The 26,830-nt window shown below is 45.7% G+C and overlaps 1 protein-coding gene across 1 annotated transcript in view; it reads right to left on the reverse strand.

The window, feature by feature from the left end:
- The window catches only part of PDS5A (PDS5 cohesin associated factor A), a 644,759-nt gene that overhangs the window by 462,168 nt on the left and 155,761 nt on the right, over window positions 1-26,830 (reverse strand). Inside the window, exon 8 of the mRNA XM_030191317.1 lies at window positions 17,681-17,821. Coding sequence (XP_030047177.1) covers window positions 17,681-17,821 — 141 coding nt within the window. The remainder of the gene's footprint in view (window positions 1-17,680; window positions 17,822-26,830) is intronic.

Genomic DNA, 26,830 nt, shown 5'->3' on the forward strand with positions numbered 1-26,830 from the left:
CAAGGAGACGGACCCGGCCTCTGCCATCGAGGCCGCCTGAGCTCTAGTGGAGTGAGCCTTCAGCTGAATAGGCGGCACCTTCCCCGCAGCCACATAAGCCGCTGCAATGGCTTCCTTGACCCATCTTGCCACTGTAGGCTTAGCAGCCTGCAGAACCTTACGAGGACCTGCAAACAGGACAAACAGATGATCCGACTTTCAGAAATCATTGGTCACTTCCAAGTATCTGATGATGACTCGTCTCACATCCAGATATTTGAGAGCAGAGTACTCCTCTGGGTAGTCCTCCCTACGAAAGGAAGGGAGACAGAGCTGCTGATTCACATGGAAGCGAGAAACAATCTTGGGCAGGAAGGAAGGCACTGTGCGAATAGACACTCCTGCCTCAGTGAACTGCAGAAAGGGCTCTCGACATGAGAGTGCCTGGAGCTCGGAAACTCTTCTGGCTGAAGTGATAGCCACCAAAAAGACTGCTTTCAACGTCAGGTCTTTCAGAGATGCCCTCGACAAGGGTTCAAAAGGCGGCTTCTGCAAGGCTCTTAGCACCAGGTTGAGATTCCACGCAGGCACCACTGAGCGCAGAGGAGGGTGCAGGTGATTAACTCCCTTGAGAAAACGCACCACATCTGGCTGCGAAGCCAGGGAAGCACTCTTCAGGCGGCCCCTGAAGCAAGCCAGAGCCGCTACCTGGACTTTAAGGGAACTAAGCGACAGGCCTTTCTCCAGATCTTCTTGCAGGAACGCCAACACTGAAGAAATTGGAGCAGTGAAGGGAGAAAGTGAGCCTACTTCACACCACGCTGCAAAGGTACGCCAAACCCTGGCGTAAGCAGTAGAAGTAGAGCGCTTCCTCGCTCTCAGCATAGTGGCGATGACCTTGTCTGAGAAGCCCTTCTTCCTCAGACGCTGCCGCTCAATAGCCAGGCCGTAAGACCAAAGGGGGAGGGATCCTCCATCACCACGGGACCCTGATGCAACAGGCCCTGCTTCACTGGCAGCCGCAGAGGAACGTCCACTGAGAGCCTGATCAAGTCCGCATACCAGGGACGTGTGGCCCGGACCCACCAGGATTATCTGGCCCAGATGCTTTGCCACCCGGTCTAGCACCCTGCCCAACATGGGCCAGGGCGGGAACACATAGAGAAGCTCCTGTGTCGGCCACTGTTGGAGAAGAGCATCTACTCCCAGGGATCGAGGGTCCCGTCCTCTGCTGAAAAAGCGCGGCACTTGGCAATTGGCCGATGACACCATCAGATCTAGGCTCGGCTGGCCCCAGCGCTTCGTGATGTCCAAGAACGCCTGAGCCGATAACTGCCACTCTCCGGGATCTAAGGTATGGCGACTGAGAAAGTCCGCCTTGACATTCATGACTCCGGCAATGTGGGCCGCCGACAGCTGTTCCAGGTTCGCTTCCGCCCACTGGCATAGATTCATGGCCTCCTTGGCTAGAGGGGCGCTCTTGGTACCTCCCTGGCGGTTGACATAGGCCACAGCCGTGGCATTGTCCGACAGGACCCGTACTGGCTTCAACGCCAGTACCGGGAGGAACTCCAAAACGCCAACCGAATGGCTCCGAGTTCCAGGAGGTTGATAGACCACTTTGCCTCTGCAGGAGACCAGAGCCCCTGCGCTGTCCTTCCCAAACAGTGGGCTCCCCAGCCCGTCAAAGAGGCGTCCGTCGTGACGACAATCCACTCCGGGGTCACAAGAGACATTCCTGCAGACAACTTGTCTGTCTTTAGCCACCAGCTCAGCGCCTTGCGCACTGCTGGGTCCAAGGGAAGGCGCACAGCATAATCCTCCGACACCGGAGTCCAGCGCTGCAGCAGAGAGTGTTGTAGTGGTCTCATATGAGCCCTGGCCCAGGGCACTACTTCCATCGTGGCCGTCATAGAGCCCAACAGCTGCACATAGTCCCAAGCCCGAAGAGGAGAGGCTACTAGGAACTGGTCCACCTGAGCCTGAAGTTTGACAATCCGATTGTCCGGCAGGAACACTCTGCCCACTTGGGTGTCGAATCGAACTCCCAGATACTCCAGGGACTGAGTCGGGCGCAGCTGGCTTTTCTCCCAGTTGATGATCCACCCCAGGGAGCTCAAAAGAGCAATCACCCGGTCCATAGCTTTGCCGCACTCTGCATAAGAGGGGGCTCGGATCAACCAGTCGTCCAGATAAGGATGGACTTGTACTCCTTCTTTTCGCAGGAAGGCCGCGATGACCACCATTACTTTGGAGAAGGTCCGCGGAGCAGTAGCCAACCCGAACGGGAGGGCTCTGAACTGGAAGTGTCGGCCCAGGACTGCAAAACGCAGAAAGCGTTGATGAGGAGGCCAGATGGGAATATGCAAGTACGCTTCCTTGATGTCCAAGGATGCCAGGAACTCCCCTGCCTTCACTGCCGCTATAACAGAGCGGAGAGTCTCCATGCGAAAGTGCCGAACTTTCAAGGCCCGAATTGACCCCTTTGAGGTCGAGGATAGGCCGTACAGAACCTCCTTTCTTTGGTACCACAAAGTAAATGGAGTAACGTCCCTTGCCAAGCTGATTTTCTGGCACCGGAACGACCGCACCAAGGCGGATCAGATTGTCCAAGGTCTGCTGCACTGCCACAGCTTTGACCGGAGACTTGCAGGGAGAGAGTACAAACCCGTCTCTTAAGGGTCGGCAGAACTCTAGCTTGTAGCCGTCTCTGATGACTTCCAGCATCCAAGCGTCTGAAGTTACCCTGGTCCACTCACCCAGAAACGAGGACAGGCGTCCTCCAATCTGCACTGGGCCATGGACCAGGGCCCCGTCATTGGGTACGAGACCCTGGGGGAGGACCAGAGGGCGCACCTCCGGGACGGCGGTCTCTGCAAAAGGAATGCTGCTTGGGGGAGAAGTTCCTCTTGAAGGAAGAGGGGGCAGAGGAGCCCGACTTGCCCGGGCGGTACCGATGGGCTTCCTGAAACCGTCCTTTGGAGTTACCGGGGCGAGCACTGGCCCGAGCCCTGACCTCTGGTAACCTCTTGCCCTTAGACGTGCCGAGATCGGTCACAATTTTGTCCAGCTCGACCCCAAAGAGCAGCTTGCCTTTAAAAGGCAACTTAGCCAGGCGGGACTTAGATGCGTGGTCAGCAGACCAATGCTTCAGCCAAAGCCACCGCCGCGCACAGACTGTCTGAGCCATACCTTTAGCCGAGGCTCGCAAGACATCATACAGTAAGTCTGCCAAATAAGCCAGGCCCGATTCCAGGGCCGGCCAGTCAGCCCTCAAGGAAGAATCCGAGGGGGAAGCCCGCTGCACAATCGTCAGGCACGCCCTGGCCACATAGGAGCCGCAAACTGAGGCCTGCAAACTTAAAGCAGCCACCTCGAAGGACGACCTTAAGGCCGCCTCCAATCTTCTGTCTTGGGCGTCCTTTAGGGCCGTGCCACCTTCCACCGGCAACGCCGTTTTCTTAGTCACCGCAGTGATTAAAGAATCCACGGTAGGCCAAAGAAAGGCCTCCCGTTCACTTTCAGGCAAAGGATAGAGGCGGGACATAGCCCTAGCCACTTTGAGGCTCGCTTCCGGGACATCCCATTGAGCCGAAATCAATGTGTGCATGGCATCATGCACGTGGAAGGTTCTAGGCGGGCGCTTCGTCCCCAGCATAATGGCGGAGCCAACAGGGGCTGAGGGAGAGACGTCCTCCGGAAAGGAAATCTTCAAAATGCTCATGGCCTGCATTAACAGGTCGGGCAAGTCCTCTGAGCGAAAGATCCGCGCTGCAGAGGGGTCATCCGCTCCATCCGAGCAGGAATCCGTCTCCTCCAAGGAATCCCCAAAGGACCGTTGGGAGAACTCAGATACGCTGCCCTCATCTACATCAGAGGAAACAGAGTCCTCTAAGGCCTGGAAATCCACCCGAGGGCGTTTACTTCCGGGGGCCTCAACCCCTTTATCGGACAAGGGAGCAGGGGCAGCGTTTTGCATAAGGAAGGCCTGATGCAGCAGCAAAATAAACTCGGGGGAGAAACCCCCCAGACTGTGCACTTCAGCAGCCTGGGCCACAGCCCTAGACGCACCCTCAACCGGCGCTCGCAAGAGCGGGGGAGAAACATGCTGCGCATCCAAGATGGCGTCCGGCGCGACACTCCGCGAAGGAGCCGCACGGGAAGAACGGCGCTTAACTTTAGCCGCTTTTTTGCCGTCGCCCAAATCAAGGGCGGCCATGGCATTAACGTCTCCCACCTCAAGGGCGGCCCAAGAAGAAGCCGTCCGAGCAGAGTGGCCGGCCAAGATGGCGGAGGCGAGCAGCGGGGGATGGGCGTTTATGGCGGGAAAAACCGCCGCACCGGAGGAAGAACCGGGACACTGACCGGCCTCCAAACTGACACCCGACAAGGGCGAATCAGACTTTAAAGACCCCCGCATCCCCGCTAGAAGCGCACACGCGGTCCGGGGAGCGATTCTTTGCGCCCTCGCCCTCCGACACCATAGGCCACGTGGAGATCGATCGATCTGGGAACCCCCTGCCCACTATAAAAAGGTAAAAATTACCTGCTTCTCGCTCCGAGCTGTAACGAACCGGTGTCCCAGTGAGTAGCTGCAATAAACGTTTAAATAAACGTTGAAATAAATGCCCTTAAGGACGTCCAAAAATTTTTTTTTTTTTTTTAACGGAGCCAGCGGGAGGGGGGAGAAAAGGAGGGACCTGGCGCCACCAGGTTTGCACTTGCTCAAGAAGAGCCCTCAACCCCAGGTACTCAACAAAACCTAAAAATTAGGCTTGGAGACCTAGCCAGAGCTGCTGCTGTGTGTGACCACCACCTGCTGAGATAGAGAACATACTGAGGAGTTTCTGGCAGCACATGACCACATATAGGGAGGCAAAAGGATTGCTCTCTATCTCCACCTGCTGGTAGATGGACACAACCCACTAGTCTATGGATTGATCAGCATGATGATATGGAAATATGTCTTCCGAGATTTGCGAAAGATAGTTGTTTCTCCGATTGTTTTCAGGTCTGTAGGTAGTGCATTCCATAACTGCCTGCTCATGTAAGAGAAGGTAGTGGCATGCATCAGCTTGTATTTTAGTCCTTTACAGCTGGGAAGTGCAGACTGAGAAATTTGCGGGATGATCTTGTGGCGTTTCTGGGGGTAGGTCCACAAGGTTTAGCACGTAGATTGGGGCGTCTGTGTGAAAGATTTTGTGTATAATCGTGCAGATCTTGAACGCATTGTGTTCCTTGAGTGGGAGCTAGTGAAGTTTCTCTCTTAGGGGTTTTGCACTTTCACATTTAGTTTTTCCAAAGATGAGTCTGGCGGCAGTATTCTGGGCAGTTTGGAGTTTTTTTGATAGTCTGTTCTTTGCAGCCAGCATACAGTGCGTTGCAGTAGTCCAGATGACTTATTACCATTGACTGTACTAGAGTACGGAAGATGTATCTCGGGAAGAAGGGTTTTACTCTTTTGAGTTTCCACATGGAGTAAAACATCTTTTTCGTCGTGTTTTTCACATGGGCATCAAGAGTGAGGTTTGGATCAATGGTGACTCCAAGAATTTTCAAGTTTTTTGAGACAGGAAGGGAACAGTATGGTGTGATTATGGTGGAGAAGTTTTTTGTGTTATGTTGTGAGGTGAGTACAACACATTGTGTCTTTTTCTGCGTTAAGTTTTAGTTGGAATGCATCTGCCCAGGTGTGCATTATTTGGAGGCTTTGGTTGATCTTGTTGGTGATTTCATTTAGATCATGTTTGAACGGGATGTAAATTGTGACGTCATCTGCATATATGTAGGGGTTGAGGTTTTGATTGGCTAGAAGTTTGGCTAAAGGTATCATCATTAGATTGAATAAGGTTGGTGAGAGGGAGGATCCTTGGGGGACTCCACATTCAGGTATCCATGGGGGTGATCTGTCCGCGTTCGTTGTTACTTGGTATGATCTTGTGGTCAGGAATCCTTTGAACCATTTAAGAACTGTGCCTCCTACTCCGAAGTATTCTAGTATATGTAATAGTATTTCATGATTAACCATGTCAAAGGCACTGGGCATGTTGAATTGTAGGAGGAGTATGTTGTTACCAGTTGCAATTGCTTATTTGAATGAGCTCCTTGCGGACACTAGAACAGTTTCGGCACTGTGATTTATGTTAATAAGATATTTGTGTAATAAGTGTCATACACTTTTATGAATTTCATATATCCTCTGGTAATTTTAGTGCATCTCACACTGTCTTTGTACCTGAGTTTTTACCATTCTTTTTATTTAGGTCTGTATTTTGCTGTTTTTATCTGTGTTAAGACATTTTTGTTAGAAATATACATTCTTCTTCTTGTAGACTCCTGAAGCAGGCACTTCAGTGCCAAAACGCAGTGCCGTGTTGAGTCTTATGCACTGCAGCAATAAAGTTTGACTATTTATCACATCACCTATCAAGTCTTCTTCCTTTTCCCGCTTCCTGGTTTGATGCTATTACCCCGTAGGACTTGTCTGTGTTCAGTTACTCTTTAGTTCCTTTTCTTACATTCAAGGAAAGCATAAAAAATATGATACAGTCAGATATGATACAAACCGGTAAGTCTCGCGTTGGTGGTAGGAAAAATAATGGCGTCGCTGCTGAAAGAAAGGATAGTTAACTTTCTAGAAGCCAATGGATTACAGAACCTGAGGCAACATGGCTTTACCAAAGGAAAATCCTGCCAAACAAATCTCATTGACTTCTTTGACTGGGTGACCAAAGAACTGGATGAAGGACGTGCACTAGATGTAATCTACTTGGATTTCAGCAAAGCCTTTGATACGGTCCCACACAGAAGTCTCATGAATAAGCTGAAAGGGTTGAACTTAGGACCAAAAGTGGTGAATTGGATAGGAAACTGGTTGACTGACAGGTGGCAGAGTGATGGTAAATGGAATCCGCTCGGAGGAAAGGAAGGTGAGCAGTGGAGTTCCTCAGGGGTTGGTGCTGGGGTCTATTTTTTTTTTTGTTACATTTGTAACCCGCGCTTTCCCACTCATGGCAGGCTCAATGCGGCTTACATGGGGCAATGGAGGGTTAAGTGGCTTGTCCAGAGTCACAAGGATGCCTGTGCCTGAAGTGGGAATCGAACTCAGTTCCTCAGTACCAAAGTCCACCACCCTAACCACTAGGCCATTCCTCCTCTGTTTAATATATTTGTGGGAGATATTGCTGAAGGGTTGGAAGGAAAGGTTTGCCTTTTTGCGGATGACACGAAAATAGCCAATACCCTGGGGGGAGTAGAAATGATGAGCAGGGATCTCCCAACATTAGAAGTTAAAATTTAATGCCAAGAAGTGTAGAGTGATGCACTTGGGGTGCAGAAACCCAAGAAAGAGATATTGGATAGGAGGGGAGAGATTAGTAAGCTCGACTCAGGACAGAGACCTTGGGGTGTTGGTGTCTGAGGATCTAAAGGTGAAGAAACAATGTGACAAGGCGACGGCCATGGCCAGAAGGATGCTAGGCTGCACAGAGAGGGGTATAACCAGCAGAAGAAAGGAGGTGTTGATGCCCCTCTACAAGTCGTTGGTGAAGCCCCACTTGGAGTACTGTGTTCCGTTTTGGAGGCTGTATCTTGCTAAAGATATAAAAAGACTAGAAGCGGCGCAAAGAAAAACTACAAAAATGGTATGGGATTTGCGTTGCAAACCGTACGAGAGACTTGCTGATCTGAACACGTATACCTTGGAGGAAAGGAGAAACAGGGGTGACACGATACAGACGTTAAAATATTTGAAAGGGGTTAATCCTCAAACGAACCTTTTCCGGAGACGGGAAGGCAGTAGAACTAGAGGACATGAATTGAGGTTGAAGGGGGGCAGAGTCAGGAGTAATGTCAGGAAGTATTTTTTCACAGAGAGTGTGGTGGATATGTGGAATGCCCTCCCGCGGGAGGTGGTGGAGATGAAAACGGTAATAGAATTCAAACATGTGTGGGATAAACACAAAGGAATCCTGTTTAGAAGGAATGGATCCACGGAATCTTAGAGGAGATTAGGTGGTGAAGCCGGTAATTGGGAAGCAAGACCAGTGTGTGCCGACTTCTACAGTCTACGCCCTGATCATGACTGAATAGATATGAATGGGCTGGAATGTAAATTTTAAGGGGTTTCGCCGTTAGCTTCAGTACTTAGTACAAGAACAGTGCTGGGCAGACTTCTATGGACTGTGCCCTGAGAATGGCAAGGACAAATCAAACTCGGGTACAAAGTATCACATACCGTGTAAAATGAGTTTATCTTGTTGGTCAGACTTGATGGACCGTACAGGTCTTTATCTGCTGTCATTTACTATGTTACTATAATTAATTATAACATTTAATATATTATGAATAATTGTGCATTTGTCATGAAGCTAGGCTAGAGTATTCGTTATATTGAAACATATAAGAGATAATAATTAGTTTATTGATAAGATATGTACTTAATTGAAAAGCCTTTAGTAATTTACGGAATATCAGATAATCTTCTAAGCACCTTAAAAATTCCAAAGTTTGGTACTCTGATATGTGAAGCCTGTGACAAGGATTGATTTGTAAGAAAGACCTTTGTGGCCGCTGCAGCGATCGCATGATCCTGATCTAGCTCCGTGAAGGCTTACCTTATTGCGAATATGCCGAAGAGAAGGGGCCGTCCAGCTTCCGCAGTCCCGCCACAACATACTCCTGCTACTGGAGGGAAAATACCGCACCTCCAGCGACTACCGGTTCCAACCTCCGAAGGGGTTAATCCGCTGAATCACACCGGCGTGAATGGAGACGCCGGTGCGTCTCCAGGATTAGAGCTGACGCTCAGCCCCGAGGAAAGAGCACCTCCCCCTCGCCCTTCGAGCTGTAGCTCTCCTCTGTTGGCGCCCCCTGCACCATTTTCCCCATCGGGGTTGGATGAAGCGAGGCGGGAAGCGGTACAAACAACTGGATTTCTCCGGGCAGTGGAGGAACAGACGACTCAGGCGGAATCCTCTGTGACCGCTGAAGAACCGAAGGAGAAAGAAGCTGAAGGCTTGGAGCAGATAAAGCAGCCAAAAATGGCGGAGGTACTGTCCACACTATTTCCTATTTCTATGTCTAAACCTAAAGAAGTTACACTAGATTCCTTGTGGTCATTAATTGTGGATCTTGGCAAGGCTTTAAGCCCTCAAATACAAAAATTGTCTCAGGACTTTGTGTTATTAGAACAAAATTCAAAAGAAATGGAGTCAAAATTGGATATGGTAAAGCAGCAAGTTAAAGACCAAGGAGAGGATATGAAAAAATTACAAAATTTCCAGGAAATCTCAATGAGAGATTTAACTTCATTACGGAGAAAAACAGAATTTCTAGAAAATTCAATTAGAAGTAATAATTTACGCTTTTTGAATTTTCCAAAACAATTTACCATAACACCAAGAGAAATGCTGAGGAAATATTTAAAAGAAGTTTTGGGGATAGCTGAAGAAGCCATACCCCCTTTCTCACAGATCTATTATTTACCATTAAAGACTCAAGTAAATCAAGTAGATCAAGGTAATCAAGATCTTAATATCTCAGCAATATTGGAATCATCGGACTCTGATCCGATAATATCATCAACTTTAATTGCTACAGTTGCCCTGGCTCCAGATAAAAATTGGATTATGACATTATACTTTAAAAATCAAGGAAAACTTTTTCTGGGACAAAAAATACAGATTTTTCCGGCCCTTGCGAAAGAAACACAAAAAAGACGTCAACAATTTTTGATGATGAAACTGGTGTACTTCTATTGGGGGCTACTTTTTTTTTTTAAGTTTCCTTGTAAATGTGTGGTTAAATTTCAATCTATAAAGTATGTTTTCTTTGAGCCTGCCCAACTAACAGCCTTTTTAACATCTAAAAATAAGTAGGGTTAAGGATAAAACAATCTCTCTTGTTGTAATAATGTGGAACCGATAATCTTAGGAATCATGCAATGCTATTTCTTTATTGATGTTTTCAAATTCAAATTTAATTCCATTCTGTAAACCTCTTGAATCTATAATGAGGACTTGAGCAAATACGGCAACAATTTTCCTGATTATATTAATGATGTTATAATTAGAGGCTGTTATTTTCTTTTCTGAACAAGTTTGTATACTTGAAATTATTAATAAATGCATAATAAAAAAATAAAAAAAGAAAGACCTTTGTAGTTTGGATAATGAAGCGTGACATATTCTCTAGATGTTTTCACTGTATTACGTAAAGTTAAATCAATTAGTTGTTGCATGTAGAAGGGTGATAAACCATATATGATTTAGTAAACAGTCACTCATATTTTAAAGATGATCCTTGCATTTACGGAAAGCCAGTGAAGTTTTAACAAGAGAGGGGAAGCCTTCTCAAAGCTAGGAGGACTACATACAAGGCGAGCAATGGTATTTTGTGCTGTTTGTAATTTTTCAAAAAGTGAGATTTTAATACCCACATATATGGCATTACAATAATCAAATTTGGATAGTACCAAAGATTGGGTGATAGTAAGAAGTGTGGCGCTTGGGAAGAAAGGACGCGGCCTTTTTAACTTCCATAGTATATGGAAAACGCTCAAGACCTCCTTTGAGATATGAGTTTTGAATGATAAATGCTGGTCAATGGTGATGCCCATCGACTGATCTAAGGTGTATGATGTATTGTCAATAATGATGCCCATCGACTGATCTAAGGTGTATGATGTATTGTCAATAATGATGCCCATCGACTGATCTAAGGTGTATGATGTATTGTCAATAATGAAGTTTTTTTTTTTTTTTTTTTTAATGAAATGGGTTGATACAGGAGGAAGTGACGTCATCGAGCGGCATGGTCGCTTAAGAGCTGAGCTCCGCATAACTCGTAGCGATTAAACGATTGACAGCCCGCTCTGGAAAGCGTATTAAGCGCCATCGGAGAGTGGAGACCCAAGTGACAGCGGCTGAAGGCGATTTTGATGCGGGAAGAGGCGAGGAAGGTAGATTTCGCCCGCTTTGCATACTCCTCGGAGCCGCGAGGGGGAAAAAAAAATGGCGGCCGCACAGCAAAACCGCCAAGAGCGAGAGCAGCCGGCGTCTCCCAGCGAGACAACACCTCCGATGGAAGCAGAGGCTAGCACAGACCGGGGGAAGCCCGCGGAGGAAATGGGACCCGAATGGCAGCAATGGCTCCAAGAAATCATAGCAGATCTAAAAGCAATGCGCAATGATCTGGTAACAATGGGAGCTGACTTAAAAGGCGAAATACGAGAGCTGGGGTCCAGAATAGAGGAAGTGGAGACTAGATTGGATGCCCAGTCAGAGACGATCGAAGCCCTGGACCAACAAACCACGGCAACTGAATCGGCACACCACCAGGTCTTAAACAAGCTGGAGGACCTGGAGAATCGGAGCCGTAGGTGTAATTTGCGTTTTAGAGGGCTACCGGAATCCCCTGCCTACCTTGACTGCGAATCCACGGTCCAAAAATTGGTGAGTGAGCTCCTGGCGGTGGGCGGCACAGTGATGGACCCAGCTTCAATCCAACTAGAACAGGCTAACCTCCCAAAGGATATAATAGTCTGCTTTAGAGACTATAAGTTGAAAGAACAAGTGGCAAAAGCGGCACGGCAGACTCCAAACTTTACCTGGGACACATATGCAGTAGAAATATATCAAGATCTTGCGGCCACTACTCTAAAACGCAGAGCAGATCTTAGACCGGTCACCAGACGCCTTCAGGAACTTGGAATCCGATACAAATGGAGGCACCCCTTCGCCCTAGTATTTTATAAAGAGGGAAAGATGCAGCAAATAAGATCACTCTCAGAGGCGAAGGAGATTCTGCCAGAAGAAGATACGGGCGAGGCATCTAACTTAGGAGTAACAGCGAAGCAAGGCACAGCGCGGATGATACCACCAAAATGGCAACGAGTGGGAAATGGCCAGAAACGTCTGAAGCGCCAGCAGTCGGCAACTAAAGTCTCCTGAAGGGAGCCAGATTAGGAGACAGGATATCCCATCTGTTTACGCCTTTCAGAGAGGTGGATTTGCCCAGGCAGAGATTTCAGGCTACAGATCATCAAGGTGCTTGTTGCACTGCTGAGAGGCACAGGTACAGTTCTGGATGACTATGTGATGTGGTTAGGAGCGATACCTCAATGTGTTGGCACTATGTTTATCAAGTTCGACTGTTACAAAGTTAAACGGTTTAATAAGAATGTTATGTGACTTAAAACCAATATGGGGCTTTGATTGTTTATATTGTATGAGTGCTAGCGGGGTCTTGACATGACGTACACTTAGTTCACACTCCTTCCCTAGATGCCCTTGATGGTTTACAGGGGCAGCTTTAAAAATCAGGGGGGTGGGTGGGAGGAGGGGTGGAGACAGGGGGGGAAGGGTGGGAAGGCCTACTTCAGAGAAATTAGGAGACAGGCCCAACAGGGATGGCAGAAAATGAGGAGCCAGCTAAAATTCCAGAATGCTATGGAAAGATATACTAAGAGGAAATATGTCTGAACTTAATTTATTGCTGCTCAATGTGAGAGGGCTGAATATCCCAAGGAAGCGGCAACTCCTGTTTAGAGAAATGCTTCGCCTTCGGGCGGACGTGGTCCTGGTGCAGGAAACCCATCTATTGCCCAAATCTGAATACCTGTGTCGCCATAAAAAGTTTCCAATTATATATTTTGCGTCCAATGGGGATAATACGAAGAGTAAGGGAGTGCTCATAGCATTCACGGGAGATAAATCATGGAATATTTCAAAAGTGGTCAGGGATAAACGAGGAAGATACCTCCTAGTGATTTTCTCACTGATGGGACAGGTTTACACTATAGAGAATGTTTACGGCCCCAATATGCAGCAAGAGGGATTCTTTTCTGAACTAGATCAGGTCATTCAACAACACATAGAGGGCTCTCTAATAGTCGGGGGAGATTTCAACCTTACCTTACAGCCTCGCCTCGATAACTCTTCGGGTAACACACATTATGGTCATAGAGATAGAATACGACTGCAAGAATTTATTGCCCATTGGCATTTAATAGATTTGTGGCGTCAGCTATATCCACAAGAGCGAACTTACACATACTACTCTGCAGTCCATCAGTCGTTCTCCCGGATAGATTTTTGGCTAGGGGAAATATCAGTAGCAGGAAAGATGGGAACCCACCAGAGACTGCCCAGAACCTGGTCAGACCATTCCCCAGTACTGATGCAATTGAAGCTGCCCAAAGCCCGAGGAGGGAGGAAGGAGTGGCGCTTAGATGATGCTCTCTTACAAGATCCGCTTAATGTTGCGAGCATAGAAAAAAATATTATTGAATATATCCAGTTCAATGATAATGGAGAGGTCTCACCCATTACAGTTTGGGAGGGATTTAAAGCAACCATGAGAGGCCACTTAATAGCGCTTAAGACACATGTTAGAAAGCAGAGAATGTCCAAGGAGGCTACACTCCGGAGTCAATTAGAGCAGGAGGAATCCAAACTTCATCGGGACAGTTTGAGTGACTCGCAGACAATTATGGACGAGATCCGTCGGCTCCGGAATCAAATTTGCGATCTAGAGCTTGCGGATCTAGCCGAGGATTTACAGAGAGCCCAGCAGTCCCATTATGAATTTGGTAATAAGGCTAGCCGCCTGCTAGCCTATAAACTCAAACAGCAGGCAACCCACAATACGATCGCGAGTTTGAGAGACGAGGGGGGAGAGATCCATACAGACCCTGATTATATAGAAGAGGCATTTACAGACTATTATGGCACACTGTATGCCAGAGGGGAAGAAATAACTGATATAGAGATGGAGGCTTACCTAGAGGGTGAGGAGCTCCCTAAATTGGCAAGTAATGACGTCCAGAGGTTGTCACAACCTATTGAGTTGGATGAAATTGCTTGCACTATAAAAGGGCTACCTACAGGAAAAGCACCAGGCCCTGACGGCTTTACCAATAAGTTCTACAAAACATTCGGGAAACTGTTAGCCCCTTTGATGTTAAGGGTATTTAATTCACTGGAGACTAGCTCGGGGCTCCCGCCAACGTGGAACCTGGCCAACATAACGGTTATTCATAAACCCGGGAAAGACCCCCAGCTTTGCGGATCATACAGGCCAATCTCTCTCTTAGGGGTAGACTATAAAATCTTTACAAAAATTTTAGCAACACGGGTACAGAAATGTCTATCTTCTCTTATCCACGAAGACCAGGCGGGATTTGTGCATGGGAGACAGACGTTTGATAACATTCGACGAGCCCTACACATGATTTACCATGCACAGGACACACGGTCCCCTCTATGCATCCTGTCACTTGACACTGAAAAGGCGTTTGACAGAGTGAGTTGGGCCTTTCTATTCGGAGTGTTAGTTAAAATGGGATTTTCAGGGCAATTCATCAACTGGCTCCACCTAATCTATAAATCTCCCATAGCCTCAATACAATTAAATGGTAGGCTTACAGAACCCTTCCTCCTTCATAGGGGGACAAGACAAGGGTGTGCGTTATCCCCCTTGCTCTTTGCCATCGTAATGGAGCCACTTGCGATACGACTTCGAGCACACCCTGATATTAGAGGCCCACGGTTGGGAGGCCTAGAGACACGGGCACTCCTCTTCGCTGATGACATTCTGTTAACGCTGAGAGATCCTGAGACCTCCTTCCCAAGAGTGCTAGAAATACTATATGCTTATGGGAGAGTCTCGGGTTTCAAAATTAATCTAGACAAATCTGAGGCATTAGATATAAATATCTCTACTGAGCAAAAAGCCCGACTGCAACGGGTTGCCCCATTTCGATGGGCCACGCGCTATATCAGATATCTCGGGGTAAATATGCCGAGAAACATTGATGAGCTTTTTCAAGTTAACTTCCCTGAGACGCTACGAAAACTCTTCCAAGACCTACAAAGGTGGGATGGCCTGCAACTGTCCTGGGTTGGGAGAATCAGCGCAGTAAAAATGGTGATACTCCCTAGGGTACTCTATCTCTTTATGGCATTACCAATTGCAATTCCTGATAGTTTCCTACGAAACCTCCAGCGAAAGGTATTCTCCTTCATCTGGAAAAAAAGACCCCCGCGTGTCCGAAGGGACGTTATGTACCAATCTAAAGAGAGAGGGGGGATGGGGGTCCCGTCTTTTGCCCTATATTTCCAAGCAGCACATCTGAGGACCATAGCCACATGGTTCACGGATGTAGGGAATATTGGGACGCAGATAGAACAGGGCTGGATGGGACCCTTTCCGCTTAGGGCCATTCCCTGGCTGGCTAAACAGGAGTTAGAGGAATTAATAAAACGGTGCCCACCATTGATACAATGGCCCTTGCTCACCTGGAGTAAGGTCCGAGAGCACTTCTTTTCCGGGCGCAGATACTTCCGCCACATGTATCTTAGATTTGCTCCTCATTTTGGACCAGGCAGGGAGGACACAACCTATTGCAGTTGGGAGAACATGGGATTACGTACACTAGGCCAAATGTGGGAGGAAGGTAGGACGCTATCTTTTGAAGTGCTTCGTAGAGAGCATGGGTTATCCCCCCTGCAGGCTTTCCAGTACTACCAAGTACGAGACTTTCTAACCCGGCGGGCAAAAGGAGAACTTAGCCTAGCAGAAACAAAGGTAGAAAATGGATTAATGAAGGGGGGAGGCAGGGGTAGCATATCACGACTTTATGCAGCGTTACTTCTGTACACCAACCCAATAGAACACTATCTAAATAAATGGGGTGATGCCATGGGGGTAACATATACGTTTCCCCAATGGAAATTAGCAATTAGATCTCTGCTCAGAGTTTCAGTGTCTAGCGCTATGGTCGAAAATGGCCATAAATTATTATATAGTTGGTATTACACTCCACATCGCATTGTAAAAATGTTTCGCACTGGCTCAGCTAAATGCTGGCGACAGTGCGATGCTACAGGTGATATGACTCACATCTGGTAGACCTGTAGACATGCCCAGGCCTACTGGGGAGAGATACTGAAATTCCTACATGAGGTCACTGGGGTGAGCTACCCAATGAAAATGGACCACTGCTTGCTGCATTTCAAACCTACAGGAGTTCGAAATTCAATACATCAATTTGCTGGCCAGGTGTTTGTGGCCAGCAAGCTGGTCCTGGCAGCAGCTTGGAAACAGCCCGTGCTACCGGGTCTTTCGAGAGTCCTGCAGAAACTGGACTACATTGGCCTGATGGCTAAACTCACTGCACTGCGGACAGGTAGATTGATGCAGCATCAAAAAATCTGGAAATCTTATGAACAATGGCAATCCTCACAACGCATCTCTGGACATTAGCGGAGAAAATACAATGCTGTGATAGAATTATGAGACACTGAAGTAGGAAGGGAGGGACGGGAAGAGGGAGAGGGTGAGATTAAAAGAACACGTTCGGACATGGTGAGGGGGAACAGTTATGGAAAAAAAAATTTTTTGGTTAGCAATTTGGTTGTATTAGAAATGTTTTCCTTGCTGCCATGTTTGTACATGAAAATAATAAAATAAATGGTTAAAAAAAAATGGGTTGATACAGGTTGGTACGTATGAGGAATTTAGTCTTTTCCCTATTTGAGTTTGAAACTGGATGCCCAAGATTCCATCAGATCTAAATTGGTTTTAATCTCATATATAATTTCTAGTAATTCCCTTTTGAAGGGGATATAAATATACCAGTGGGTCCCAAACCTGGTCCTAGAGGCACCCCAGCCAGTCAGGTTTTCAGGATATGTACAATAAATATTCATGAGAGAAATTTGCATGCAGCAGCAGTGCATGCAAATCTCTCTCATGAATATCTATTGTGGGTATCCTGAAAACCTGACTGGCTGGGGTGCCTCTAGGACCAGGTTTGGGAACCACTGAAATACACTCTCTTAAAACTGATTCAGCCATTCAATTTGAACAGCCAAAACTGGCATCTACTTCATATCACAGACCCAGTTTGACAGAGTACTTCCTCACCATTAAGAGATTTTTGCTGGAGTCTTTCAACACATTTTGTGGCACTTCATTGATATAACTTAAAACTTGGCTGTTTGATTCTAAAGCTAATTGCCCCAAAACTATTTTAGTTTTAATTCAAAAGGTTGATCTGCATAATTCAGAAAGGCTCCAGTGGCTTCCGAAAGAGCCATCAACTCACTAAATCTAATGATTAGCATAGCTTGGAGTGGTATAACAAGAGAGGTAACTATTGCACCTCTTCCTAGGCTTTCAGATGCTGAGATAAGTAGAGAGGTGTGGTAGCCGTGTTAGTCCACTGAGATAAAATATTCTGGGGGGGTTCCGTTTTCATCATCTTTGATTTATGGCCATCCTGACAAAAAACTGGGTAAAGACTACTACATCACCTCCTAAAAAGGAAGGACCCAGACATCCAGCATGCTTTTCTATATTTATACTTTAAAAGAAAAATACTCAATTTCATAGTTTATAAGAATGGGGCATTCTATAAATTACAACCTCAGACTCTGGCCCATGTTACTATCAACAAGTGTTAGTATTCTAATGAAAGGCTTGTGGAAACAACTATATGGGCTATAACACAAACCCTGCTCTGCAAGCCCTCTTCACTATTCCCTTATCAAATTGGAATCAGATTTAAGATCAGTTCCTACCCCCTGAAGGAGCTAGAGAGGGCATATTGCAACCATGTGGTATAATACATAGTACTGTTTATACTGAAATAGGACATAAGTGCAAAATACTAATCAAACCCCCATCTTTCTCTTACCTTCAATTTGAACTCTAGTTGTGGCATGACAGACAGAAGTAAATGAGGATCTATGGCAAACAGTTCTTGTATCAAATCAAAAACATGTTCAGACAAGTCACTCACTGAAGATTTCCCTAAAACCAGTACTTGATTAAAAAACTAGAAGAGAAAAGAGTTTACAGAAAAATAATTAGCATCAGTTTATATATGCCTGAAATATTTATCACAAGGTTAAATTCTCATTTACATCTCTGCCTCCTATACAGTATAGCAAACAGGAATCAGCCATTAAGACACCAATAGTGACATAACTTCAAAGATACTTTCTTTAGTCTGTATTTTCTCAGCAAAAGCCTTTTTCAAAAAGAAAAAAAAAACACATTTAGCTTTGCCTTTTCTGCTAAAAATGAATAGACCATTAAACAAAAACATTTTTTGAAGAAACTGGAATAATCACTGGATGAAAATAAAATAGCCAGGAGCTTGCAGCTAAAATGAAGCACTGCTCTGGTAGAGGATGGCTGGACAGAGGGCATCAGGCCTGGGACCTGGAATCAGGCAGAACCTGGAAGGAGAAGGGAACAGCCACTATATCCATACAGAGTAAACAGAAATTAGAAAATCTCTAAGATAGATAACCTAAGGATAGGAGTTTGGAGATCAAGGTTATAAGAAACTATCTATGAAGATGAAATTTGGTATTACCTGATAATTTCATTTCCTTGATCCTACTAAACTAGTCCAGGCCAACAGGTTATGTCACCCTACCAACTGATAGAGGTAGAGAAGCTGAATGCTTCCAGTGACATCACCAATATAAGGAGAAGTGCGGCCAATGTCTTCCTAAGCCAATGCCAAAGCAAACATTCAATCAAAACTAAATGTAGATACAAAATCACAAACCCCCTAAAGGGACTGCATGCAGATTAGTAATAATTATGAACAGAGACATTAAATGCCCAAGAGCCAAGGAAGTAGACAGATACCACAAGGAATTCTCTGAGCACAGTAGTCTTTCTTGGTGGGCCTTGGACTGATTCTGTAGGCATCAAGGAAAGGAAATTGACATATAAATTTCACCTTCTTCATCATCCTGCTAGTCAGTCCAGACCTACAGGATGTAAAAAAAAAAAAAGCTCTACCCATCTAGGCAGGAGGATAGAAATGTTCCCTCCAACCCAGCTCTGACAAAATCACTATCATCCCTGACCCCGACATTAATCTTATGTTTCATAAAGGAATGCAGTGACTACAATGTTGCTGCCTTCTGATCAATCACCATCCAGGTTGTCACCTGAAATCTTGCTGAATGAATCAGAAGCTCTACTGGAACCACCTCCAGTTCAGGATATATACCACCTCTACTGCCACCTTAATCCAGAATGCTAGGGAGAGCTGGAGGCCACCTCTCCCTAGTGCTGTCCAAAAAATAAGACAAAGAGTTAACTGGACTTCCAGGAGTTTGTCACTTCCAAATAGCACAAGAGCAGTGAAAGTGCAGCTTATAGAGCATCTGTGCTCTTTCTCAGAGACTGCCAGAAGCAAGACTATCTGATTATGTGTAAAGAGACCATCTTTGGCAAAAGGAAGCCACTGTGCAAACAGAAACTGAGTCGACCATGAAAGATAAATAGGAATCCATGAAAGAGAGGGCCTGCAACTCCAAAACTCACCTAGTCAAGTAGACAGCCATAAGAAACATTGCTTTCAATGACAGGTTTTTCATAAAGGCCTGCCCTAAAGGCTCAAAAGGAGGAATAATCAAGGCACTTAAAATCAGGTTAAGATCTCAATGTGGTAGCACAGCTCTCAGTGGACATCAAATATGCTTTACTTCTCTCAAGAAGTACCATTCAACTTACCTCTGAAATGTGGTATGTCTCATCTATTGGAAACTTTGCACACATTACAACTTTGGAGAATGTGGATGTTATGACAACATAGGACATCCCCATTCCAACCGATAAAAAGTTGGATACAAAGAAACTGGACACAGTGGTAAAAGAAAAACGAAAGCAAAACACCAGAATACCCAAGCGATTACTCTGAAAATCGTGGAGAGACAGAAGATCTTCAACAACCAGATTAACCACTGCGCTTCAAGCACGACCTCTCAAGAGCAAAGCTATAAGTTTAAAGGGTATTCATAACGTCTATTACATCCAGGCCCTGAATCAAGAGGCCTTGCCCTCTTGGCAATGGACCTGGGGAGCCTTCCAACAAGTCCTATATACCAGTGTCAGAAAGGCCAGTTCATAGTCACTAAGATTATTAGAAATAGGTATTTTACTACCTTCTAAGGAACTCTGCAGATCAGAGGTCACAGTGGAAACACATACATGGATTCTTGCTCTGGCCATGGTTGCACCAGTATGTTGATCCCCACTCTTTCCTGCGACTGAAGAAGAGAGGGCACTTCACTTTCTGCCCCATCACCATAAAAATGCTCAAAGCTCCACAAAAAGTTGAAAGGCTGAGGGGCTCAACTCCCACTCCCTGGGTCCAGAGAATGCATGCTGAGAAATTCATCTGTATGTTCTCCACTCCCACAATGTGCGCTGCCGAAATTGCTATAAATTGACCTCCGCCCAGTTGCAAATCCAGCTGACTTCCTGCACCACTACTATACTCATGGCTTTATTCTGTGTGGTCAAGTTGTCTGACATCACCCAGACTGCCTTTCATTGTAACAATGGAAGAACTGCTGCAGGGCTAAGTAAATGGCCCTCACTTCCAAACAGCTAATAGTCCATGATGTCTTGTGATTCAACCATTGTCCCTGCATAATCCATCCAAGGCAATAGGCCCTCAAACCCCCAGGCTTGCACTGGTGATGACAGCCACCTAAACTGGTGGGTGTAAAAGAACTCCCTTTAATGATGGGCCAGGAGGTGAGATACCTCCTAAAGGATGACTAGAGAAGGAGTCAGACTTCAACTCCTGGAATTTGGGAAATCAAAGCAACAACAAGGCCCAAAGACCTGAGTAAGACTGTTCTGCTTTGTTTTTTAAACTCCATTCTGCTTCTGTGCTACTGGTTGCTCCATAGAGCAGCTCTAAGCTCTGCCTACTCTGCTGACATCACCAGCTTCAGCTGAAACAGAGGCATTTAAGCATGGCGTGCCGCCTCAGGCATACCACTGAAGGGGAACGCTTAAAGGGTATGTCCTGCACCTTAATGTGCACCTCTTGGTGGGCAACTTTAGGCAAAACTTGAGTATTTGTCATGCTAGACTGTTAATGAGGGGTAATATTAGCACTAATAGAAAGTGGTTTTAATTGTCTTAAAGTGTGGTAGTTACTGTTTTTAAGTTTAGCTCCTTTGGGCATTTTTAAGTGGTGCACTGAGTACTGTCACTGAACAGGGTTATATATCAGTTTGGTTCACCACTGTTAGAAAACCTAAATTTAGAGCTGTGATTAATGCCAATTACAAGTATTTGTTGGTTTGCAATGAGATTTGTCCTCGTAGCATTGACGTGATTATCTGCAATAAGAGGAGTGTTGATCAAATACAAGCCAAACGATTTTGGCAATCTGATAACCATTTTATTTAAGAAGGAGTGGAGGAGTGGCCTAGTGGTTAGGGTGGTGGACTGGGGAACTGAGTTCGATTCCCGGCACAGGCAGCTCCTTGTGACTCTGGGCAAGTCACTTAACCCTCCATTGCCCCATGTAAGCCGCATTGAGCCTGCCATGAGTGGGAAAGCGCGGGGTACAAATGTAACAAAAAAAAATATTAATCTGTTTAAGAATTCTTTGACTCCTCTACTAGCAATCTATGTCCATGCACGATCTCTTAACAACAAAATATTGATTGATACTGAGTGATTTTTTAGACTCATTGCCATTTGGGATTTTTGTTTATATCAAAAACATGGCTGACACGGATAGTCCTGTAATCCCTCATTTATGCCCTTCAGGTTATCAGTTACTTCATTCTCCTAGACAGGATAATAGAGGAGGGTGGTCTGGCACTAGTTTGTAAGTTTTTTTCATCCTGTGTGAGTTTCAGTTAGAATGTATGTTATGTAGATTTTGTGACGATTCACCTATAGGGTCTGGTATAATAGGGATACTTCTTTTCTACTGTCCATCTGGACCTTGGGTTAACTCTGAGGCCATCTTGTTGCAAGTTATTTCATCTGTTGTGTGTCAATTTTCCAGGTTAACTATTTTGGGGGGGTTTGTATTTGCACTTAGAGGATGTTTTTGATTCTAATATTTTAAATTTTAAAGCATTTTAAAATGCCTGTGATCTAACATTTTTGGTGGAGGTCCAACCCATGAGAAAAGCTATTCTTTAGATTTTATTGCTGCTTACCCTTCCAATATGATAAACATCTACTTGGGCCTCAATTCCTTGGTCAGATCACTTTCAATTTGAGTTTATCTTGGAGATATGCCTTTCAAGGTAATTAGTACAGTTTATATCTACAAAGGGTAGAATTGATGAAGCTTCTTTCTTGGCCTGAGATGACAACTTTGTTATGTTCTATTCATTTATTTATTTATTAGGATTTATATACCGCCTTTTTGAAGGAATTTACTGAAGGCAGTTCTAGAAGCCCTGACCAAGATTCTTTAAAATCCTTTTGGGATATTATTGCATCTATGGTTCTGGATAAGATTGCATCTATGACTATTAGGAAGGTAAGGTCACCTAGAAAGGCTGCCTGGTTTTCAGATGAATTACGCCTATTAAAATCGGGTTGTCATCGCTTGGAAAGGCAATGGCAGAAAAGTAAAGAATTAGATGCCAGGTTTATTTGGAAGTCATCTTTAAACAATATAAAGTGAAGGTAGCTGAAGTGAAGAAATGTTATTATAGTAAGTTATTGGGCTGCAATATGCTTGATACCAAGAAATTGTTTTCACTTGTAAAAAGTATAAGCTCTAATACACTTACTGAGAAAACATGTAATGAGAGTCCTTCTGCACAAGACTTGGCAAATTTCTTTTCAAACAAGGTTGCTCAGATTCATATAGAGATGATGCAGGCTAATTCTGTAGATGACACTGCATTTTTTTCATCAGTGTTATGTCATGTCAGGTATTCCGGTTGATCAAGTCTGGGATAAGTTTTCAATTATTACTCATGATGAAATTAAGTCCTTCTTACTGAAATGTTCACGTTCTCACTATTCTCTTGACCAATGTCCTGTTTCATTGAAGTCTCCTATTCCAATGGAAGTTATACAGTGGCTCAAACTAGCACTAATGATCTACTACAAACTGGTACTCTTCCGCTAGATATGGGCCAAACAGTTCTTAAACCTATATTGAAAGGACCTGAATTATATTTGACTTCTCCATCTAACTACCACTCAGTAGATAGTAGTCCTACATTAACCAAGGTGATGGAATTTTATGTTAGCAGACAATTTACCTGTTATTTGGATAGATTTATTGGTTTACATCAATCACAATTTGGATTCAAAAGTCCCATCCCCTTTCAAAGTACAGAGACATTGTTGCTTATCTTAACTACATACGTTAAGGAAAAGCTATATTATTCTTCTTCAGTTTGAGATATCAGCTGCATTTCTTGCAGTAGATCATAGTAACATAGTAGATGACGGCAGAAAAAGACCTGCCCGGTCCATCCAGTCTGCCCAACAAGATAAATTCATATGTGCTACTTTTTATTTGTACCTGTCCTCTTCAGGGCACAGACCGTATAAGTCTGCCCAGCACTATCCCCGCCTCCCAACCACCAGCCCCGCCTCCCACCACCAGCTCTGGCTCAGACCGTATAAATCTGCCCAGCACTATCCCCGCCTCCCAACCACTAGCCCCGCCTCCCACCACCGGCTCTGCCACCTAAACTCGGCTAAGCTCCCAAGGATACATTCCTTCTGAACAGGATTCCTTTATGTTTATCCCACGCATGTTTGAATTCTGTTACCGTTTTCATCTCCAACACCTCCCGCGGGAGGGCATTCCAAGTAGCCACTACTCTCTCCGTGAAAAAGTACTTCCTGACAATTCTTTTTACATCCTTCGCAAGATACGGCTTCCAAAACTGAACACAATACTCCAGATGGGGCCTCACCAATGACTTGTACAGGGGCATCAATACCTCCTTTCTTCTGCTGGTCACACCTCTCTCTATATAGCCTAGCAACCTTCTCGCTATGGCCACCGCCTTGTCACACTGTTTCGTGTCACCCCAAGATCCCTCTCCCCATCTGTACCTATCAGACTCTCACCTGCTGGCACAGACCGTATAAGTCTGCCCAGCACTATCTCCACCTCCCAACCACCAGCCCCGCCTCCCACCACCGGCTCTGGCACAGACCGTATAAGTCTGCCCAGCACTATCCCCGCCTCCCACCACCGGCTCTGCCACCTAAACTTGGCTAAGCTCCCAAGGATACACTCCTTCTGAACAGGATTCCTTTATGTTTATCCCACGCATGTTTGAATTCTGTTACCGTTTTCATCTCCAACACCTCCCGCGGGAGGGCATTCCAAGTATCCACTACTTTCTCCGTGAAAAAGTACTTCCTGACATTTTTCCTGAGTCTGCCCCCCTTCAATCTCATTTCATGTCCTCTCGTTCTACCGCCTTCGTATCTCCGGAAGAGATTTGTTTGCGGATTAATACCTTTCAAATATTTGAACGTCTGTATCATATCACCCCTGTTTCTCCTTTCCTCCAGAGTATACATGTTCAGGTCAGCAAGTCTCTCCTCATACGTCTTGGAACGCAAATCCCATACCATTCTCGTAGCTTTCCTTTGCACTGCTTCAATTCTTTTTACATCCTTCGCAAGATACGGCTTCCAAAACTGAACACAATACTCCAGATGGGGCCTCACCAATGAATTGTACAGGGGCATCAATACCTCCTTTCTTCTGCTGGTCACACCTCTCTCTATACAGCCTAGCAACCTTCTCGCTATGGCCACCGCCTTGTCACACTGTTTCGTGTCACCCCAAGATCCCTCTCCCCATCTGTACCTATCAGACTCTCACCGCTTAACACATACGTCTCCCGTGGATTTCTCTTCCCTAAGTGCATCACTTTGCATTTTTTCGCATTGAATTTTAATTGCCAAACCTTAGACCATTCTTCAAGCTTCCGCAGATCCTTTTTCATGTTTTCCACTCCCTCCCGGGTGTCCACTCTGTTACAAATCTTAGTATTGTCCGCAAATAGGCAAACTTTACCTTCTAACCCTTCGGCAATGTCACTCACAAATATACTGAACAGAATCGGCCCCAGCACCGATCCTTGAGGCACTCCACTACTCACCTTTCCCTCCTCCAAGCGAATTACATTAATCACCACCTTCTGGCGTCTGTCCGTCAACCAGTTTCTAATCCAGTTCACCACTTCGGGTCCTATCTTCAGCCCATCCAGTTTATTTAAGATCATGTCTTGCTGTTGCAATGTCTGAGCCAAATAGAAATATTTGGCACTATATATAAACGGTTCCATGGATTTTTAAAAAAGTGATGTCGGAGTTATTCTGTGAAACAGAATAAACCATTATCAGAATATTGGTTTCTAGGATGCAGGGTCCCTCAGGGATCCCCACTCTCTCTGGTTCTCTTTAAATACTACTACTACTACTACTATTTAGCATTTCTATAGCGCTACAAGGTGTACACAGCGCTGCACAAACATAGAAGAAAGACAGTCCCTGCTCAAAGAGCTTACAATCTAATAGACAAAAAATAAATAAAGTAAGCAAATCAAATCAATTAATGTGAACGGGAAGGAAGAGAGGAGGGTAGGTGGAGGCGAGTGGTTACAAGTGGTTATGAGTCAAAAGCAATGTTAAAGAGGTGGGCTTTCAGTCTAGATTTAAAGGTGGCCAAGGATGGGGCAAGACGTAGGGGCTCAGGAAGTTTATTCCAGGCGTAGGGTGCAGCGAGACAGAAGGCGCAAAGTCTGGAGTTGGCAGTAGTGGAGAAGGGAACAGATAAGAAGGATTTATCCATGGAGCGGAGTGCACGGGAAGGGGTGTAGGGAAGGACGAGTGTGGAGAGATCCTGGGGAGCAGCAGAGTGAGTACATTTATAGGTTAGTAGAAGAAGTTTGAACAGGATGCGAAAACGGATAGGGAGCCAGTGAAGGGTCTTGAGGAGAGGGGTAGTATGAGTAAAGCGACCCTGGCGGAAGACGAGACGGGCAGCAGAGTTTTGAACCGACTGGAGAGGGGAGAGGTGACTAAGTGGGAGGCCAGCAAGAAGCAGATTGCAGTAGTCTAAACGAGAGGTGACAAGGGTGTGGATGAGGGTTTTGGTAGAGTGCTCGGAAAGAAAGGGGCGGATTTTATGGATGTTGTAAAGAAAGAAACGACAGGTCTTGGCAATCTGCTGGATATGAGCAGAGAAGGAGAGAGAAGAGTCAAAGATGACCCCAAGGTTTCGAGCTGAGGAGACAGGGAGAATAAGAGAGCCATCAACAGAAATAGAAAATGGGGGGAGCGGGGAGGTGGGTTTGGAGGGGAAAATGAGAAGCTCGGTTTTGGTCATATTTAATTTCAGGTGGCGTTGAGACATCCAGACAGCAATGTCAGACAAGCACACTGAAACTTTGGTTTGGATGCAAGGTGAGATATCAGGGGTAGAAAGGTAGATTTGGGAGTCACAGTTACCCAGGGCTTTCGCTCCACCTACCCAGAGCTACCAGGTACTTCTTAGCCAGGATCAGGTGACCCTCAGGGGGAGGAATGCTGGCTTCGGCCTAACCCCTGGTAAGCCTTTTCTTGGTTGAGAGGTGCCCAGCTCTCCCACCGGTTGCCTTCTCAGGTGCCGTGGAGGACTTGCAGCTCATCTGCATATCCTCGGAGCCTTCGCCGGAGTGACTCCCAGGTCCGTTCCGATCCACTCGGGGCCTCTGCTCAAGGTGCCGCGCGCCTAACGGCGCGCAAAAGCTTTCTTTCTAATAAGTTCTGGGAGAAGAGGATATTTCTCTGGTAAGTGAACAAATTTTGCTTGTGCTTTCGGAACTTGAAGATTGGGGTTTAAAGGAGGAACTGTAAGTTAGTGATAGGCTGATATCCTTAATACTTTAGCAAGTTTTAAATTACGGAAAAACTCAAAAAACACTAAGATGGAGTCAGCAGTCCAGCAGCGAGAGGGGTGCTATCCAGTCTTTTGCATTGAGTGTCACATGTATGATTATCTCCCAATTGGTGAGGTGTCATGTGT

This window comes from Microcaecilia unicolor, chromosome 2, assembly GCF_901765095.1.
Source record: "Microcaecilia unicolor chromosome 2, aMicUni1.1, whole genome shotgun sequence".
NCBI lineage: Eukaryota > Metazoa > Chordata > Amphibia > Gymnophiona > Siphonopidae > Microcaecilia > Microcaecilia unicolor.